The 20395-nt window shown below is 44.5% G+C and overlaps 7 protein-coding genes across 7 annotated transcripts; 4 read left to right on the forward strand and 3 right to left on the reverse strand.

The window, feature by feature from the left end:
- Positions 1 to 94: 94 nt before the first annotated feature.
- On the forward strand, positions 95 to 1231 carry I203_108091 (uncharacterized protein; the record flags this gene model as incomplete). The annotated part of the gene is made up of 5 exons (XM_019148270.1): positions 95 to 435; positions 514 to 595; positions 680 to 800; positions 912 to 1036; positions 1112 to 1231. The coding sequence occupies 5 exons, from the start codon at positions 95 to 97 to the stop codon at positions 1229 to 1231; spliced, it is 789 nt and encodes a 262-aa protein (XP_019002503.1).
- Positions 1232 to 1660: 429 nt separating this feature from the next.
- On the reverse strand, positions 1661 to 3700 carry I203_108092 (uncharacterized protein; the record flags this gene model as incomplete). Its single annotated transcript, XM_065518321.1, has 11 exons — positions 1661 to 1821; positions 1882 to 1994; positions 2070 to 2303; positions 2403 to 2540; positions 2615 to 2723; positions 2804 to 2936; positions 3000 to 3091; positions 3171 to 3301; positions 3366 to 3497; positions 3564 to 3628; positions 3692 to 3700. The coding sequence occupies 11 exons, from the start codon at positions 3698 to 3700 to the stop codon at positions 1661 to 1663; spliced, it is 1317 nt and encodes a 438-aa protein (XP_065372686.1).
- Positions 3701 to 4184: 484 nt separating this feature from the next.
- Positions 4185 to 8645, forward strand: I203_108093 (valine-tRNA ligase; the record flags this gene model as incomplete). Its single annotated transcript, XM_019148272.1, has 20 exons — positions 4185 to 4323; positions 4387 to 4548; positions 4618 to 4840; positions 4898 to 5062; positions 5129 to 5210; positions 5283 to 5402; positions 5473 to 5587; positions 5643 to 5731; positions 5785 to 6003; positions 6056 to 6159; positions 6214 to 6295; positions 6346 to 6504; positions 6564 to 6734; positions 6791 to 7169; positions 7239 to 7396; positions 7461 to 7616; positions 7682 to 7885; positions 7953 to 8085; positions 8183 to 8361; positions 8427 to 8645. The coding sequence occupies 20 exons, from the start codon at positions 4185 to 4187 to the stop codon at positions 8643 to 8645; spliced, it is 3258 nt and encodes a 1085-aa protein (XP_019002505.1).
- Positions 8646 to 8928: 283 nt separating this feature from the next.
- I203_108094 (uncharacterized protein) lies at positions 8929 to 10802 on the reverse strand (the record flags this gene model as incomplete). Its single annotated transcript, XM_019148273.1, has 7 exons — positions 8929 to 9034; positions 9095 to 9185; positions 9255 to 9330; positions 9406 to 10053; positions 10164 to 10414; positions 10481 to 10531; positions 10595 to 10802. The coding sequence occupies 7 exons, from the start codon at positions 10800 to 10802 to the stop codon at positions 8929 to 8931; spliced, it is 1431 nt and encodes a 476-aa protein (XP_019002506.1).
- Positions 10803 to 11281: 479 nt separating this feature from the next.
- On the reverse strand, positions 11282 to 12613 carry I203_108095 (uncharacterized protein; the record flags this gene model as incomplete). The annotated part of the gene is made up of 1 exon (XM_019148274.1): positions 11282 to 12613. The coding sequence occupies one exon, from the start codon at positions 12611 to 12613 to the stop codon at positions 11282 to 11284; it is 1332 nt and encodes a 443-aa protein (XP_019002507.1).
- Positions 12614 to 13894: 1281 nt separating this feature from the next.
- I203_108096 (pre-mRNA-processing ATP-dependent RNA helicase PRP5) lies at positions 13895 to 17794 on the forward strand (the record flags this gene model as incomplete). The annotated part of the gene is made up of 8 exons (XM_019148275.1): positions 13895 to 14579; positions 14651 to 15188; positions 15254 to 15481; positions 15540 to 15816; positions 15880 to 16551; positions 16640 to 16826; positions 16895 to 17685; positions 17750 to 17794. The coding sequence occupies 8 exons, from the start codon at positions 13895 to 13897 to the stop codon at positions 17792 to 17794; spliced, it is 3423 nt and encodes a 1140-aa protein (XP_019002508.1).
- A 384-nt stretch (positions 17795 to 18178) lies between these two features.
- I203_108097 (uncharacterized protein) lies at positions 18179 to 20011 on the forward strand (the record flags this gene model as incomplete). Its single annotated transcript, XM_065518322.1, has 5 exons — positions 18179 to 18236; positions 18309 to 18388; positions 18506 to 18866; positions 18954 to 19214; positions 19308 to 20011. The coding sequence occupies 5 exons, from the start codon at positions 18179 to 18181 to the stop codon at positions 20009 to 20011; spliced, it is 1464 nt and encodes a 487-aa protein (XP_065372687.1).
- Between the last annotated feature and the right edge of the window lie 384 nt (positions 20012 to 20395).

Consider the following 20395-nt stretch of genomic DNA (forward strand, 5'->3'; position numbering starts at 1 on the left):
TCATACTCGCAAAGTACTTCTAAACCACCATCTACCATATCGCAGTATCTGCCCACAGCATACATCACAACAAGTACTCAAGATCTATCCAACAATGTCCCAAGCTATAGGATACTCCACGACCCCTCCAGCAGGATCATCCCGATTTTCCTCCACCTCCCTATATTCCACCAGCCAGAACCCTTCGAGTAGCACGATCAACAATAATCCTAATCCCAATAGGAGAGAATCAGCTCGTTCGAGCATAGTACCCATCCAACAGCAGCTATTCGGAGGCTCGACCGTTCAGCAGCAGGGTAATGTGAATATACTAGATAGGTCACTCAACAAGACGAAAAATGCGGAAATTGCCCTATCGACTTGGGCATTTCTGTTCGCAGAGGTTATTTCGTATAGTCAGAGTAGGAGTGATAGTATTGCTGATCTAGAGAAGAGGTAGGTCAAGCATTCTGTCTGCCTCTGGATAGTAATAATGACGGTGATACTGACGGTGATGGCAATGCTGCATCACAGATTATCGACATTGGGATATGATGTTGGACAAAGAATATTATCGTTGCTTTTACTTCGCAGTACCCAAACATCGAACTTGAAAGTGAGTGATGCCTTGATCAACAAGATACACGTCAACAGACTATCAAAAAGTTATAAAGCTAATTCAACTCGATGTTACTTGCAGGACCCAAAGAGGGAACATCGATTAATACCAATCTTACAATTCGTACATACTCAGATATATAAATACGTATTTGGTAAACCTGCAGATGGCCTGGAAAGGAGTTCAGAAGCTGAGGATGAGTGTAAGTATCTCACTCTCCCAATTCTTCTACCTTTCACATCCACACAGAGACTATTAGACTTTTTGTCTAGACTAGTGCGTATGGTGTGCTGACTTTATATATCTTTACCAGATATGTTGTTATTGAACGAATCGCCTCTAAGTCAGTTTATATCAGTGCCAAAAGACATGTCGGATCTATCTTGTGAATCGTTTACTGCGGGTTTGGTGGAAGGTGTATTGGATGGATTGGAAGTGGTAAGTGCTGCACAGCTCTTCCACATCCAACCAAGTCGAATTAACATCGGTACAAGATGCTGACGCTGAACATAGCCTGCTAGAGTTACGGCTCATTGGGTAGGGGATCAATACCCCGATTATCCTCAACGTACAGTTATTTTGATCAAGCTAGATCAGAAAGTCATGGATAGAGAGGAATCATTGGGTAAATGATCAAAGTGCATTAGTATGCCGTATGCACGTGAACGATAAATTAGTGATAATCATCGTTCCCCACTGCCGTTCGGCACATTTACAGAATGCTAATGATAAGATAAGCAATGAGCAGAATAATCACTTCATGCAAATAATTCAAGAAAAATTGTATAATATTGTATACTAGGGCTGTACTCGTTCATAATGTATCAAACAAAACAAACAATAAAAGGAAATACAAATTTCGAAAGGGTTATTTTGAAACCAGATTTGTAAAGAAAATGTAGGTATCATTGTCCCATATCATCTAGACTAATCAGGTAACTTTCATCTCTGGATTCTACTCATGTTCTTCGTGAGACGACGTCTATAAATGGCGTGCGTGCGTGCAGAGGATAGGATGAATGAGGAATATGAAGCGGCTAGAACTACATCGACCCGACACTGTCAGTCCGTCTTCCTCGGAAGGGGATACTCGAGACTCACTCTAATTTGATATGAACCATTCGCTTTGGATAGATACCTAACCCATTTCACACTTTGATAACCACTCTTCTCGAATACTTTAAGGAATCGAACGAGTAAACCTGAAGCAGTGAACATGACGACTATGCGAGAATTGGAGATGATCAGTTCATAAACCACATACCATTGGCAGAGCTATTTACCTGAGAAATCAACTTGAATAGGCGGCCTTGACCAAGCTTGTCGATGTGTCGTTGCTGCCAAATCAGCTTCGGCGGTCAACGTGCATTCTTGAGCTCCCTGTAGACGTGGTATCCTACGGAGTGTGCAACGTGACCATCAGCAGAATACCTCTGATTCGTCCATTGGTGATACTAGATGAGTAACTCACTTCCATACGATGACGTTTTCACCCGGGACATACTTGGCTTTACCCACCCCTACTTTGGTTTGTACTCCAGTGGTATTTAACGGTGTAGGTATACGTAGTAAGACGTTATTGGCATTTAATTTGGGATCAAAATTCGCTCGTAGATGGATAGTATATTCAACTCGTGATTTCGAAGGTTCAGTTACGTGAGTCTGGAGTCTGAATGGTAAGTTGATATTGGAAGTTGATCGATACCTGTTCGACAGATGTGGTTAGTACAGCTTCTCATTTGGGGTTAATCTGGGCTCCAAGAAGCTGCGTTATGATTCAAGGATTCAATAGGTCTAAACCCACCTCATAAGTTCGAATTCACCGTCAGGAGGTATGAAACTTATACTCCTGTCCGAATCGAATTTACCCAGTCTGACACATTGATGGAATTGACAATCATCTAATTCTACGGCGTCATCAGATTTAGACGCTTCGTTCCCACTAAAACACATTCAGCGGTATCAGCTCAAGGTCCACTTGCATCGTAAGACATCGTAGACTAAGAAGAGACATACCGTTTCTGTAATACCAATTTATCGTTCAAACCGAATTTGCATTCTGGCGTACCACTTAGATAAGCCCTCATGAGGATCTGCCCATCTACATCTGCTCGCAGTACGGCACCTATATTCAAGCAAGATGACATTTAACTCGTTCAGATAACAACATACTCAGTTGGATAATGAGCGATGACTGTTACGTACCTTCCTTACTCATCAGCAGATTGACAGTCTCGATAACATCCACAAACGCCTCGTTCTTCCTATACTTGACATCTGATCTACGCCATGAGGTAGCTCCGGTAGCTTGGATCGTTATCTTGGACGAGTCTTCCCTCTACAGACGTTCATCCTATCAGCCGGAGGGTATCAACTCCAACTGAGCTGGGAAGTTACATACCACTGCCATCTCCGATTTTATACTCTCTGTCGTTATGTACATCTTCAACGTGTCTATTTCTGAATTCTGCGGGAAACCAAAGTCGATTATTTCTATATGACATCCATAACACGATCAGCTCATATCCTCCGAAAAAGGAACGTTATTTGTTAGCTGAGATCAGGTGCTCACCATCTAGTAGTTCATAGATAAGTACGAAGTTGTTCTTCACGCTCTCTTCATCTAATTTACTGAAATAACTCCTTGAGATGGTTATGAATCGATAGAGGAACTCGAATACCAGTGCAGCAGAGGCATTACATCTGAATGGAGATCATTCATCAGCTGCCATTGCTTCATGATAGAGTCGAAGCTTGACCAACTCACTTGGTTACTCCCACTACGTAGACATTATTTATCCTCACGTGGAAGAAGGATGTTGATCCCAGTGTGATGATAGGTGAACGAACATCGGGGTTTGAGATGACCTGTATTCGGAATACATCTGATATTGATCGTCTACATCCAGTGGTGCAAGTCAGTACAGCTTCATGGAATTATCTTTGACAAAACAGCTGTGCTCACTTCACATCTTGACGAAATAACCTGGATATCAACACTTCCCCTTTCTGGTTGAATATGAAGAACGCCTGAGGCAAGGAATTCAGTCAGCTATAGTGTTTGGTGAGCAGGATCAACAGCAGGTAGCTCACCGATATCATCTTGATGATGTATACAGTTGCTGTAGATGTGGATGATATGACGATAACAATCGCAATCACAAACAATAACAACAATACGAGGTTTGAGTGTTACGCTTGGACCGCGTCACATCCCACCTCCCAACCGGTGGTCTGGTGGTCTGTCTATTCATGTCACCCACTTAAATATCTCATCCCTCTCCTCTCTTCTGACATCCGACTTTTTTTCAACGATTCACAGTTCACGAGTCAAAATACAGCTATCCATCCTCTCTTCCTTTATCGCTCTTACTCATCTCTCACAGATCTACCAGACGAGTCGACTCGAGTATCAAAGTATATGCTGAGGCATCTCTTACTTGAATACTCGACTCGCTCTTTCCGAAACATCAGTAATCTTGGATATCAATCTATCATTCATTTTGGAAAAATCAATAGTCCAAGCGTAAAAACGATATCAACCTATTCACCACAGTCTCAATCGCAACGTGACAATATCATAAACATGTCATCAGAAGAGCAGAAAGTAGCTCATCCACCTGACCTCTTACCTGCAGTACAGGCCAACCCGGCTGAAGGGGCCGCCGCTGCGGTCGCTCCTGGAAGTTCAGCTGAAGGTGGAAAAGAGCAGTCGAAGAACGCAGGTGAGCAGCTGTCCCACCGTTCTCGCTTTGCGGTAAAGCTGACGTCTGATCAAATGTCTGCAGCCAAGAAAGAAGCTAAAAGACTCGAGAAGCTCGCCTTGAAAGCCGCCAAAGGACCTGCAGTTGCCCAGGGCGCAAAGAAGGATAAATCAGAGAAGAAGGAGAAGAAAGTTGAAGCTCCTGTCGAGGAATGGGTCAACACTACACCGAAAGGAGAGAAGAAAGGTTAGTCATCATTTGATCTGCTACTCATCTAGCACGGGCATGTGGACTGACGAACGTTCCTTACCGTAGACGTCTCTGGCAATCTTCCAGCAGGGTATGATCCAATTCAAGTCGAAGCTGCTCATTACGATTGGTGGAATGCCAAAGGATTCTTCAAACCTCGTTATGGACCTGATGGTAAACCTGTCGAAAAGGGTACATTCTGTATCACCTTCCCTCCTCCAAACGTTACTGGTAACCTGCATATCGGTCATGCTTTGACAGTCTCAATTCAGGATGCTATGATAAGATGGTATGTCATCTGTCATTAGAGGAGACACAGATAGCTGATATCAATACAATGTCACAGGAAACGAATGCAGGGGTACACTGTACTCTACCTCCCCGGATACGATCATGCCGGAATCGCTACTCAAGCAGTTGTAGAACAGAGATTGATGAAGACCGAGGGACATTCGAGGCATCATTATGGAAGAGAGAAGTTTTTGGAAAAAGTATGGGATTGGAAAGATCAGTGAGTGGATACGCTCCTTTTCTGACTTCGTGATCTACTGTGATGTGAGCTAATGAGAATATGTAGATATCAAACCAAGATAACGAATCAGATGGAGAGACTTGGTGGTTCGTTCGATTGGGATAGAGTAGCATTCACAATGGACGAGGTGAGTCATAGGCGCAATCAGAGAATTCTTTAGAACAGATTCGCCAGTATTAATGCTCTACGTGGGACGTAGTCTCTGAGTAAAGCCGTCCGAGAAACCTTCTGCATCTTGCACGATAAAGGGTTAATCTACCGTGCAAACCGATTGGTCAATTGGTGTTGCTACCTGAACACTAGTTTGTCGAATCTCGAAGTAAGCTATACATTCATTCAGTCTTCTCTCAAACTTCGTTTAGAAAATAGCTGATTTGATGTGGTGTTAGGTCGATCAAATGGCTCTGACCGGTAGAACACTGCTGAACGTCAAGGGTTACGATGCCAAGGAGAAATTCGAGTTTGGTGTAATCACTTCTTTCGCTTACCCCATCGAGAACTCTGGTAAGCTCTTTTCATTGACTATGACACCGAATTTTGAGCTTATATAGCTATGTAGACGAAAGGATCATTGTCGCTACCACTCGACCTGAAACCATGCTTGGTGATACTGCCATCGCTGTTCACCCTGATGATCCTCGATACACGGTGAGCCTATCGGTCTTTGCTGTGACCCATCGTCGCTGATCATCATCACACAGCATCTCCACGGTAGATTCGCTGTTCATCCCTTCAACAACCGACGTATCCCCATCATCACCGATGCCATCACTGTAGACATGGAGTTCGGTACTGGTGCTGTCAAGATCACTCCTGCTCATGATCCTAACGATTTCGAATGTGGTCAGCGTAATAACCTTGAATTTATCAGTCTAATGAATGACGATGGTACATATAACGAGAATGCCGCTCCTTACCAAGTGAGTCATTGCGATTCTCCGTTTGCGATCAGCAACTTATCAATTTTGGTAGGGCATGAAACGATTTCACATCAGGAACGAGATCATCAAAGCTTTGAAAGAGAAGGGTCTTTACGTCGAGCAAAAGGACAATGAAATGCAGATCCCTATTTGCTCGTGAGTTTCTCTAAGTCATCAAATGAGGTTACCCCACTAACAATTGTGGTATAGTCGATCCGGTGATGTCGTCGAGCAAATCCTTAAACCTCAATGGTGGGTCAGCTGTCAGCCTATGGCCGAGGACGCCCTCAAAGTAAGTCGCAGTGATAAACTTGGATAGGTCGGGGCTGACTTTCGTATCAGCGAACACGTGCCGGTGAACTCGAGATCAAACCCAAAACTTCTGCTAGTGATTGGGTCCGATGGATGGAGAACATGCAAGACTGGTGTATCTCCCGTCAGCTTTGGTGGGGCCACCGATGTCCTGCTTACCTCATCAAATACGATGGTGAAGCTCCTGACGTAAGTGAATTGTCCAATATGCAAAGAGAGATATGTTTACTGAACTGCTATATGTGTAGACGGGTGATGATAAGAACTGGATCGTTGCTCGAAGCTTTGAGGAAGCCGATGCTAGAGCCAAAGAGCAAGCGAACGGGCGCAAATATACTCTTGAGCAAGATGAAGATGTTCTCGATACTTGGTTCTCATCGGCTCTCTGGCCATTCTCCACTATGGGTTGGCCTGATAAGGTCAGCTTATCATGAAATTCTCTACACAATGTCGTTAGCTGATGAATGTGCAACAGACGGCCGATGTAGAGAACTTCTACCCTAATAGTATTCTCGAAACTGGATGGGATATCATCTTCTTCTGGGTCGCCAGAATGGTCTTCTTCGGAAATGCCCTTACTGGTAAAATGCCTTTCAAGGAAGTCTACTGCCATCCAATGATCAGAGACGCCTATGGACGAAAGATGTCTAAATCTCTCGGAAATGTCATTGATCCTCTTGATGTTATCACTGGTCAAAACTTGCAAAAACTCCACAACGATCTACGAATGGGTAACTTGCCTGAGAAAGAGATCGCCAAAGCTGAAGATGGTCAAAAGAAGTTGTTCCCCAAGGGTATCCCTCAATGTGGTACGGACGCTTTGAGGTTCACACTTTGTAACTATACTTCAGGTGGTCAGTCGGAATTCTCATATCAGTAATAGCAAGAAAATGGTAGCTGATAATTGTGATTCGTGATTCTAGGTCGAGATATCAATATGGATATTGGACGAGTTGAAGGATACAGAAAGTTTTGTAACAAACTTTGGAACGCTACCAAGTTCTGTTTGTTCAGAATGGACTTGGTAGATTTGAACGGTGTAAGACAACAGAGTACATTCGTTCCCAATGCTTCGCCATTGGTAAGTTAGCTATAGCCCCATGGAAATCCGTCATGACCAAGCTGATAGTGACATTTGTGTCTAGCCAACGGGTCAAGAAGGTTTGGTCGAGAAATGGTTGTTCCACAAACTCAACCTCGCGTCTGCAGCTGTATCTAAAGCTTTGGAAGCTAGAGAATTCTCCGATGCTACCAATGCGGCCTACCAGTACTTTTTAAATGACCTGTGTGACGTCTTCATCGTAAGTCAGCTATGCAATTCGCGAGAAATTGAGAGCTGAATAGTTCGTCCCTTCGCCGTTGTTAGGAAGCGACTAAACCTCTATTTGAAGCTAATACCGATGCTGCCTCCAAACTTTCCGCTCAAAATACCTTGTACACATGTCTCGAAGGTGGTTTGAAACTCTTGCATCCTTTCATGCCTTACGTTACTGAAGATCTGTGGCAGAGATTACCAAGGAGAGAGGGCGATAAGTGTGAAACTATCATGTTGGCTCCTTTCCCTGAATATGTGAGTTCTGGGGGAGCCGCTGTGGTGCTTTGATAAGGCGTATATGCTAATTTGTCGTCGTTGGTAGATCTCTCAACAAGAGTTCCCTGAAGCTGCAGCGGAATTTGACGTCGTGGTAGAATGTATCAAGGCAGCTCGATCTATCGTAGGGTTATACAACTTGCCCACGAACATTAAGACCATCGAGGATAAGATCACTGGTGAGTCTCTCCTGCCTGGTCGAACATCTTCAGCCTGTTGGAGAAAACCAAAACTCAGAAGCTGAATTTTATGATTTGTTTGCCTTTTTAACGCTAGTCATCGTCCAAGTTAAGACCACTCAACAGAGACAACTTCTTGAATCTCAAGAATCCATCATCATAGGTTTAACCAAGGGGTGCGGTACAGTCAAGTTCATTACGGATGATTCTGAGGTACCTACAGGATGTGGAACTGAGTTTGTCACTACGGATATCAACGTTCATATACCTGTTGCTGTAAGTGCGCTTTGGCTATACTCTTATCGACAGTCTATTGATGTTGTTCTTGGTAACTTATATAGGGCAAAGTAAACGCTTCAGCAGAAGTTGATAAACTCCAAAAGAAATCCGCTATCGTCGAATCAAACAAAAACAAGTTGATCAAATTGATCGAGCAACCCAATTATGAAACTACGATCAAAGAGGAAGTTCGAAATTCCAATTCAGAGAAATTGCAGAATTTGGAAGTTGAGATTGAAACTCTTAGATTGGCTATTGAGAGATTTCAAGCTATTTTGTAGATGATAAAACAAATAGATTGGGTTGGATGCATATATATATATATATATATATATATATATAGTTTGCATCATCTCCTTTGGTCGACTTGCAAAATGAGGCAAGGTATGTTCCGAAAATGTATTATAGTATAGTACATTCTGCATGATGGCATATTTGAGTTTTATTTACAACTTGATTTTGACTATTCTCGCTTTCCACTTCACTTGATTCGATTCGATTGATTTTGATTGACTATCTTATACAAATGGTAAATTGATTTATGGACATTCCATTCTCCTATAACTACTCCCTTCTCCCTTTGAGTTGTTCGAACATATTTTCAATATCCGCTTTACTGACTGATTGACCTGATGAGACGTGTTGCTGTAACATCGTATTGAGGTGATCCCTAAAGTCGTCAGAATTCAGCAGTGTATTATCGGGATTGTGAGATAATATGATAACCCACTTCAACCTTTGATATCCGTGCAAGGCTTCTATAGCTTGTACCCTGGGTAGGGAAGTCATCACTCTTGATGTTACCTGTTCGATTGTCTCCTCTATTTCGATGTCATCATGTGTCAGCTAATCACATTTCATACCTTTCGTCGACAATGCAGATGACTAACCTTGTTCATCATCTTTTGGAGGTTCATATATCTCTTCATCTATCAGTGGGAACGGTAAACTAGCTATTGTCTTTTCCTATGAACGAGCAAACAAGTGAATCAGCTGCACAATCACCCCTTTGAAGATAAACGCGAGCAAAAAAAAGCTCACATCAAGTTGATCTTTCAGTTGATCTCGTACCCCGTTAGCTAAGAATATATCACCTTTACCTTTCCACTTCCAACCTGATGAAGATGATGATGTCGAGTCGGTACCTTCCGATGTCGATTTGTTACTCGCTGTAACGGGAGTCGCTAGGCCATTTTCCAATCTGATCTTCTTCGCAGACTCTTCTCCCACTTCATCGAAATCTTCAGCTTTCCGCTTCCCCTTCTCTTCGACATCCTCCACATCTTCGCTTTTAAAGGTAGTTACCTCTTCTCCACCTCGGGTCTTGCCATTCACATCATTACCTGTATCTGATCTTTGCCCAATCACCGTCCATCCACTTTGACTACCGTCCGAAGTAGGCTCAATGATCATCCACCCATCCTTCCCTGCTTGATTCCGTAGATATTCGTTACCTTTCACACAATCTGCGCAAATCAGACCGTCGTAATTATCTGATCGGATCAGTACAGTCGATTCTTCATCTTCTTCTTCGTCTACTACATTTTCGGGATTTGGTGGGTTGTTTGAGGAAGGGTTCGTTGTAGTTGTAGGTACAGCTGGATCTGTATCGTCAGGTTTGACCTGTGCTGGCTGTGTACTAGGAGGGTTGGTGGGACGGAGGTTGAGACATGACTCATGGAACCAATCCTACGTATCACCCCAAAAAACTCATCAGCGACATATTCTCACCAGGCTCTTGGCCATATGCAATCATCTTCGAGTTAGGATGGATTTGAGGGGGGAGTAGATAGACTCACTTCACAAGCGATACAACAGATCATTGCTTCCGTTTCCGTCTCAGCATCATACTCCCTACCACACCTGCAGAACTTCCCTTGATAATTCTGAGTGTACTTATTCTTCTCATTGGGTTCTTGTGGCTGTCGATCAGGTGGATACAGACCGCATCTCCTCCTTTTGGCTGGTGGGATAGGTTCAGGTTGGGTGGATGTAGTCGGACAATCACATCGGAATGAGCGACGAGTCCAGAGTTCAACTAGTCGATGCTCTATCCTCGACCACATTGACGAAATCAGCCAGTTAACCGTGTTAAAGATGATGGTGTTGAGCTCACCTGAATGACATGATATTGAACATCCATAACATACTCCCTTTTCACCGCAATCTATATCAGTTTCCACGCCAGTCAGTCCAGTCCAAGGTCGAATTGAAAGAAACCCCAGCTCACCAAGACAAGACCATACGCTCTGTCTGAGATATCCTTTATCATAAGTACATTCATCGAAGCTGTACGGTAAGGCCTCCCTGGCCTCTTCGGCCATGCGATCAGAGGTGTCTATGAGAGATTGGAGGGTGATTTCGGAAGAAGGTGGTTGGGAAGCTAGGTAGGACGTAGGAAGGAGGGTGAAACGGGTCGAAGATGACGGTGATTCCATATCTGGTTGGTCTCTAGCAGATGATCTGCTCTGCTGGTGTATTGGGGGAGTCAGATACGTAGGGTAGGATCCATATGTTGAACGAGCATATCCTAATCTGCTCTAATATCCTTGTGAACGACTTACGGATGGACGCGTCAAGGTGGAGGGCGATCCGATCACAGTCAAAGTCGAGTGCCACATTCCAATTGCAACATTGGGAAGGTCAGCAGGTCAAAAGTTTATGTATCATGCATGAACCATTCAGAGTCCTTATATACAGTCATGCTAGGGTATATTCATTTCTACAGAAAAGGTTAAAATTGTATTCATTTTTTCAAAAAGAGTAAGATTATTATTACGGTGAATGTGTACTCAACCAGTGGAGTCGTTTCTTCAGATTTCGGAGATAGCGGTAGGACCTTGGTGCTTCTGTGCATCCCCATCAGACAATTATCGTTACAGTCATAATGAGGATGGGAAGAGGCTTACAGCATCTCTTAGGAACAAGTAGGAGCAGATCCTGAAGAGGCGGAATCAGAAGGGGCGGCGGAATCAGAAGAGGCGGAACCTGAAGAGGCGGAATCGGAAGAGGCGAAATCTGAAGAGGCAGAATCTGAAGGGGCGGAACCTGAAGGAGCTGAGCCTGAGGGGGCCGAACCTTCACCTCCGGAGGTAGAGTTACCACTTGATCCACCTGAACCTCCTCCTCCAACAGAAGAAGACTCGTTCTCTACAGCACCTTCAGCGGTGAGGTAGGCGGCAGCGGAAGTAGCGACAGTTTCATTGGTGTTGACACCGACGGTGACCCAGGCGTAAACACCATCTTCGATAGAATCACCAAGTAAGACGTATTCGACGAAAGGATCAGATGCACCTTCGATAGCTTCTTCCGCCAGAATCGAATCTTCATCGTTCTCAGTGACGGTTTGGGTATTGGAGGCGTATGGTTCGACAGTAGCAACTTCAGTGAGGAGGTCTTGATCAAAGAATAATTGACCGATGTGAATGGCTGACGAGTTACCTGAACCGTTGGCTCCGGTACCGATCGTACCGTTTGAATAGAGTGTGGCATTGGCATGTCCAACGACGTGAATGTGAGTGGCTCGACCGGTGTAATGTCCAGGAACGATGGTTTGGAAAGTGGCTACACCAAGATCATCGGTTTCTTGTAACCCTCGAAGGAAAGTTTTGTTGAGATTGGCTTCATCTGATGTATCTCCATTTCCACTTGCTACTACACCGGAGTACACTCCCGTAGCATTACAGTGCCAGATTTCCCAGTAGAGTTGAGGAACAGGCTCGCAAGTGGCTACGTCGACAACTTGAGTGCTAAGATAGAGTGGTACACCAGCTTGATCCTCGGTGATGTTCTCTCGGACATATTCACCAGATACCCAGTAAGGACCAATGGTGACTTCAGGTTGGAGGAGACAGGCGTCACTACCCACAGTACCGTTACCGAAGAGTTCAGCAGAAGTGATGTTGGCAGTGATAGTGGTGAGGTTCGACGCGTGAGAGGTGTTGACGAGAGTTTCTCCGTAGTCGGTGAGCGAAGTTTCACCTGACATTTGTCGTTTGGCGATGGATGATTTTTTGGATTTGAGAGCCGATCGGAGAGCATCGATTTCCTGAGCTCGTCGAGTGGCTACCTGAGAGTGGAGTTCTCGCTTTCTAGCGCTGTTGGAACATGAGGAGTAACTTCGTCCAGAGTGTTCGAGGAAGGTTCGTTTGGCGAGAGCAGCATGATCGTCGTGGTGGTGTTCCTCACCTGGGTGTGCAGTGACACCGAGAGCAAGTGAGAGGAGGATGGAAGTAACGGCGAGACGCATCTTTCTAAGATACCGGTTGAATGCTTTACTGAGGTAAGGTCTGGTTGAGTTGGATTGGATTGGATTGGGAGAAGGTGATTATCCCATGTTTCTCTGCTCAACTCAACCTCTTTATATCCATCTATTCTAGTTGACCGCAGCCACATCCGACCAATGGAATAAAGGGGTAATCAAATGAAATATCGCAATACAGCACATAGCGTCATTTACTACACGAAGCTGTCCTCTACCGCAGTGCGAAGGTGTTAATGTACCTCGAAATGCAGTCAAGTCTGGAATTGGCTGGTCTCAACCTGTCACTCTGAACGTTTTGCACAGTACCTCATTAGATCCTTTGACCTTGGCATTGAACTTGTAATATGCATTATCCGAACCCCAATTGGACACAACCATCATGTCTTTTGTGTCAATTAGGGCTCGCGGAAAAATAGTTGAAATCACTGTATTCCGCGGTCAGCTGCAACTCGATGTACCGCTGCGCCCCGCAGTTCAAACTGTCTTGGCATTGCTATTTTCGTGGTTTCACGCCACTTACAGCACGATGCCAACTTTATGCACGATCAGATGTGTGTGTGCGCCCGTGCATCAGCTGAGGACTGTGGTCTGCTGTACACAATGGATCTGCGGATGGGTGATGTTCAATATGTAAGTGAAACTAGAAGACTGGTTGATGTTGAGGGGGTTCCGACAATTGCGGGACCGGAGGTTACTATTAACCATGAGTGAATAAGGTGTCGCGTCTTCCCACCTCATGTAACCTGCATATGGGCATCATGTTATGGGAAACTTATGATATGATATCTTTACAGAGATGACTCACTCGTGAAGACCACCAGCCTGGCATAGAGCAGATCAAAGTAAGAAGAGATAAATCACTGGCGACGAAGACTCGTGGCTATCTAATTTCGCCGCGCTTCAGTCCAAGCCCGTTGGGCTACCAGCTCACCAAACTTGCTTGATTGACGATGCTTGTAATTCCTCATATTCATAGTATATATACATGACAAGTGAACGGGCGAAGAGTGTTTCCCATGTATAACGCTTAGGGTGCTGAACGTTGTTGTACCCAACCCACCCTTACAGAGGATTCCACGAATACTTGTTTGGTCCCCCCACTTGAGTCGTCCTCCTCCGACCATTTGATTCCGTCTTACTTCTCTATTTGCCATCCTGCTCGTCTCCTCAATCCTGACCATAGATGACCGTTGTTCTTCTGATATCCTGCATGTAACATCACAAAATAAAAGAAAAAAACAACAACACTGTAACCTTCTCTACGCCATGCCTAGATCTCCTCGACGTTCCCGCTCACCGGAAGGTAGAAGAAGCAGTCATAGAGGAGGACATAGAAGTCCCTCGCCATCATCGTCATCAAGGTATGAGCGTTCTTATGGTGGTAGCTCATCACGAAGGTCTGACGATAGGAAAGTTTCTTCTTCACGTTATGACCAAGACGACGATCGTTACTATTCATCAAGAGATAGAGACAGAGATAGAGATAGGTATAGGGATAGAAGTAGAGAAAGGGATAGGGATAGGGATAGGGATAGGTATCGTGGTGAGGATGATTCTGGTCGAAGGAGGAAAGATGAGAGGGATGACAGAAGACATCCTGACAGACGAGAACGAGATCGTTCAAGAGATAGAGATCGGGACAGAGAAAGGGATGATCGTAGACGAGAAGATACTCGATCTAGGATACGTACAAGATCACCGTCACCTCCTCGAAAATATTCCGTTCCAGCGCCAGCTCCAGCTTCAGCGGTACGTACGCCTTTGACGGATAATGCCACACCGACTGGATCTCCTGCACCCGAAACTGAGGAAGACAAGAAAAGGAAAGCAAAAGAGAGATTAGAAGCTTGGAAGAAACAGAGAGCCTTGAAAGAAGGTAAAACGGCGACGCCTGAACCTTCATCGAGCGCTGTACCTCCCACTAAACCTTCTAGTCCTGCCCTTGCCAAACGTGAGTTACCCTTTCTTTTGTATCCAATCATACAATTCTATCCACCTTGCTCAACATGAATTACTTCATAGCTTTGACTGGCCTACCCGATAAACCTACTGCATTCTCCTTATCACGAATTGGATTGCCCCTTAAAGCTGGACCCGCACCATCAATACTGAAAAGATCATTAGCGGCTAGTTTGGATGACGACGACGACAATTCGGGAGATAGAAAATTGCAGAAATTAGGAGATCTGCCTGAGATCAACCCTGATGTACAAAGCGGAGATGCAGCTCAGGTGGACTCGATAGGTGACGATTTAGCTGTAGAGAATATCAAAGCGGAGCCTAATGGTGATGGAGTTGAGGAGGATGCAATGGATGTAGATGAAAAGCCTACATTGAAGGAGAATGGGAATGAGAAGGAAGAAAAAATTCAAGTTGAAGAGGAAGAGGAGGAAGATCCGTTAGATGCGTTCATGAGAACGAATGTGGAACAAGTCGTTCAGGTGAATCAAGCAGATGCGAAGAGGATGGGATTAAGGCAGTCAGGCGATGATAGCGAGAACGAAGAGGAGGATAAAGTCAAGGTGGAAGATAAGTTGGCAGAAGCTGAGGCGTTGTTGCAGTGAGTATCCAGAGTCTTCCTACCATTCATAGGTATTTAGAACATGGCTGATTCAATGTTGACAGACAAGCTGCGGCTAAATCACGTAAAAAGGATTTACCACCGCCCGATCATTCTAAAATCGATTACGAACCTTTCCGAAAAGCCTTTTACAACCCTCCTCCAGAAGTGCTAGAGATGGACGAGGAGGATGCAGAGTTGTTGCGATTGGAAATGGACGGTATCAAGATCAGAGGTCAGGACGCACCTAGACCAGTGAAGAATTGGGGTGCATATGGTCTACCCACTCAATGGTGAGCTCATATCATATCGTTCGAAAAGGCAGCACGTAAACTGACGCTTTTTGGTCAGTCTCGATGTCATCCGACATCATGGATGGGCCAACCCAACGTCTATCCAAGCTCAAGCTATACCTGCGATCATGTCTGGACGAGATGTCATTGGTATTGCCAAAACTGGTTCAGGTAAAACAATCGCTTTCCTTCTGCCTATGTTTAGACATGTTCGAGATCAACGTCCTGTATCAGGAAACGAAGGTCCCATAGCGGTAGTCATGTCGCCCACAAGAGAATTGGCCACTCAGATATATAAAGAATGTCAATCCTTCTTGAAGGTTCTTAATATAAGGGTAAGTCATTTAGCTATCTGAGCAATCCAGGTACACTCCCAGCTAACACTTGATATCTTCCAGGTGACATGCTGCGTCGGTGGATCATCAATTTCCGAAGATATCGCAGCTATGAAGAAAGGAACTGAAGTCGTCGTTTGTACTCCTGGACGAATGATCGATCTACTCACTGCGAACAACGGAAGAGTTACGAACCTACGACGAACAACATATATAGTCATGGATGAGGCTGATCGAATGTTCGATATGGGTTTCGAACCTCAAGTAATGAAGATCGTCAACAACGTACGACCTGATGCTCAAAAAGTATTATTCTCGGCTACTTTCCCTAAAACAATGGAATCCCTTGCGAGGAAGATCTTGATTAGACCCTTGGAGATTACCGTTGGTGGACGATCAGTGGTCGCTCCTGAAATCGATCAACGGGTGGAAGTCAGAGAACCCGATTCCAAATTCAATAGGTTATTGGAGATATTGGGTGAAATGGGTGAAGAGCATAAAGACGATGAAGATGATTTCAGGACGTTGATCTTTGTGGACAGACAGGAATCTGCGGATGATTTATTTAGGGATTTACTTCAAAGAGGATACGTGTGTGCCTCGCTTCATGGTGGAAAAGAACAAGTGGACAGGGATGAAGCGATAAAGAATTTCAAAAGTGGTGATGTACCGATCATCGTGGCTACGTCTGTGGCTGCTCGAGGATTGGATGTGAAGGAATTGAAGCTGGTTATAGTGAGTATCATATCATCAGCTGGTATTTCTATCTCAAGTTTCCAAATGGATGGACGCGAAGCTAATTATCTTCCCGTTATTGACGCAGAACTACGACTGTCCCAATCACATGGAAGATTACGTGCACCGAGCTGGAAGAACAGGTCGTGCAGGTAATAAAGGTACCTGTATCACTTTCATAACTCCGGCTCAAGAGAAGTTCTCGGTTGATATTGTCAGAGCATTGGAAGCCAGTAATGCTTTCATACCGGAAGACCTCAAGGCAATGTCTGAGAGTGAGTTCGAGTTTCATAACATGATCTCGATCCCATTCTTGGCTTATTAGCTAATCTCTTTGTCATAGACTTCCTTGGAAAGATCAAATCCGGTAAAGCCCGAGCTGCAGGAAGTGGATATTCCGGTAAAGGTCTCGAACGAATCGAGAAGAAACGTATCGAAAAAGATCAAGCTGAGAAACATACCTACGGAGATACATCTGAAGCATTATCATTGTCCTCCCGAGAAGGTGCAGTCATCCCATACAAACCCAAAACGACCGAATTCAAACAACCTGAAAATCCCAATGCTCATAAGGGAGATGCCGATTACACTTTCACCGAGATCAAAGTTGAGATCGTTCATGGACCTGCACCAGATAGGGTCATACAGAATAATCCACCACCTAAACCCACCATGGCTGCTCTTCCCGCTCAGACCATCGCCGCATTGGAGAAAGCCAAGAGCGAAGGACGTACGGTCGATGCTGCCAATCTGGCCAAGGTGGTTGCTCGTCTTACTCAATCCATCGAATTGACCAAAGCGGAAAAACTTGGTTTGGCCCAACCTGTTAACAGTAATGGAGTTAGAACTAAGGATCCAGACGCGACGGATTATCATGCCATTTTCCCCATTAACGATTACCCACAGAAAGCTCGATGGAAAGCGACAAACAAAGAACAGATGACTTTGTTACAAGAGATAAGTGGAGCGAGTATCACGATGAAGGGATTGTATTATCCACCGGGAAGCGAACCTGGACCAGGGGATGAACCCAAGTTGAGCTTGTTGATCGAAAGTAATGATGAACATAGAGTCAGGGCGGCGGTTGACGAGATTAGAAGGAATTTGGTTGAGGCGTCTGTGGCGGCTTTGAATGTGAGTGCTTATTTTGTGTGAAGGTATAGATATGTTGGCTAATGTAGGCTGTTTGCTTTTGTAGACCGCTGATAGAGCGCCGGGTGGAAGTGGACGATATGCAGTGTAGTTGGGAAGTGAGATTTTGTACAGATGATTTGTCGTTAGATGGAAGTCATGTCGCCCTCGGCGATCTGAAGTATTTACATGTACACATGTGGCCATCATTAACGAGGATCCGTCATGCATATGCACAATCAAGTGTCTATGAACTCGCCCAATATGGGCTGCATGCATTAACACAGAAGACACGTTGTTAGTAGGTCTTTCGCAAGTGGAGGTTCAGCTCGCAACTTTACCTCGGATCCGAAGAAATGAATGATAAATGACGATCAAAGTGAATCTCTATCTTGCTTTCTCTTTCTGTCCAATACCATCATATTCATCATCAAACGTAAAAGCTGTCTGCCCTTCTGATCTGCAAGAACACAACCGGGGTCATCATATCTGTTCGATGCCACCGAACACACCTCCATGGGTCGTCAAAGACCTATCCACAATCTTGGGTCTAGGTGAGTCAACTGGTCGATACTTAGTTGCGACATGGTAGTTCAATTCAGCTGACGAGAGACCCATTCTCGAAGATGACGAGACCATCAAACAGATGATCATACCTGATCTGGAATCTTACACTCATGAAGCTGGACTGAGAGTACATCTTCAGGTGAGTAAGGGTTTCTTTCTTTCTCTCCTGTTCACCGACTTATTTACCAGACTTGCTTTGGGCAGTATCTCATGAGAGCACAGAGCTGATTGTATGATTCTTTGTATGGATCTATAGGACTTTCTCGGTTCTTCGTCTCAATCACAGTCATTCATCAACCGTTATATATCCTTTCGATTCCCTTCTTTACCTCCCACCCAGAGTCAACCTCGTTCTCAATCATTGACACCCAACCCGTCCAGCCCCAAACCCCAACCTTCCAAATCGAAATCGAAGGCACAGACACCATTGAACCTCTCACGACCTACTTCCACCTCGGGCTCATCTTGGACCAAACCTCCCGCAAACAATATACCTGAAGCGTTAGAAGCTGCCTTCGGACCTGGTGGGAAGGTATACCAGAAAAAGGATTTAGACGAAAGTGGGTTCGGTGGATGGGGTAAATCGACGGGTGGTACTCCCAAATCAGGAGGTGGAGGTGGATCTGGAACGCAGACTCCCTCTGGTTCACAAAGTCAGAATCAAAGGGTAAGACAAGCCGGAGCAATCAATATACAAATTCAAGAACCCAAAGCACAACAATTCCAACCTCGTTTGGATGTACCTTCTTCCATTGGGGCCGCCAGTGGAAGTGGAAGTGCAGCGGGTAGTAGGACGAGTAGTTCCAAAGGGAAAAACAGGGCGGGCGAAGAGAAAATATGGGATAAACCGAAATCCAAGGCCGTCAAGAGATTAGAAGGGATAGTAGATAAATTGAGAATTATAAAAGAGAGTAACGGTGAAGGGAAGATTAAGGATGATAAATCTATTAGCTGTTTCTGTCAAGGTTAGTTGGTTTTGACGTACTACTCACTCAGTAGCACTACCGATAGATGTATATGATAAACTAACATTTTTCCACAATGTCAATTGATATCAGCTCGAGTTCATCCTTTATCACCTTACACACCAATCTGTCAATCATGTGGTCTAACCCTATGTAATATCCAACAACCCTATCTCCCCTGTCCATCATGTTCTTCCCCTCTCTCTACCCCCGCTCAAATATCCCGGTTGATCCTCCGCCTAGAATCTGAGATTGAACATCAACTATCAAAAGAAGAGATTGAAAGGCAACAAATGGAACAAGAGAGATTGGAGAGATTGGCAGTCCAAGCTGGAGGAGGTTCATTCCCAAGTTTACCTGGTCAAATACCCCCACAAAGTATAGTCACGACGAACAATCAGGGTAGGAAAGTGATTAGTATAGGAAGTAGAGTTAAAGGTAAAAGTAAGATCACGACTACTACTTATATACCCAAACCTCCCACACCCAGTACACCCAAAGAAGGGAGAGAGGGAGATAAGATACCGGATGATATCGTTCCGAGATTAAGGTATAATCCAATCGATAAGAATAGGTTAGAAAAGGAGTTGAATAAGTTATCGAATTACAGGAAAGAACATGATAGACCGTATGGAGATCCGAAATTACTTGGATCTGATAAGGGGAAAGATGGAGTGGTATTGGTTTATAGGGAATTGGTTGTTCCTGTTATTAGAAGTGAAGAGACGGCGGGAAGGAGGAAGAAAGGAAAGGCGAAGAGGTTGGGTGAAGGTGGGAGGGAAGTTCCGGGAGCATAAATATCGAGGAGATCATATATCGCTAGTAGTCCATGGACGTGAATGGAAATGGAAAAAGGAATATTCGTTAGAGAATTGCGGTTCATTGCGAGGGTGGGAATGGATTATTGCGTTGTATATATAGATCATATAATTGTGATGAATTTACCATTATGCTACCGTAAATAACTGCTGCTCCCGGGTACGATCATTCACAACAGAATGATATGGACTCAGTATCAGGAAAGAAACGGATGCGTCGGTGTCGTATTCACTTGATTGTGATTGCATGGGTTTTGCAACGCGTTTGCTGTCTCTCTATCAATGATGTGTCTATTTTTACAGTGTGTAGTATGAAATTGTGGGATCTAATCTATTTGCGAAATCTATAGAACAACGATCATC

This window comes from Kwoniella mangroviensis, chromosome 3 (genome assembly GCF_000507465.2).
Source record: "Kwoniella mangroviensis CBS 8507 chromosome 3, whole genome shotgun sequence".
In the NCBI taxonomy this organism is placed as follows: domain Eukaryota; kingdom Fungi; phylum Basidiomycota; class Tremellomycetes; order Tremellales; family Cryptococcaceae; genus Kwoniella; species Kwoniella mangrovensis.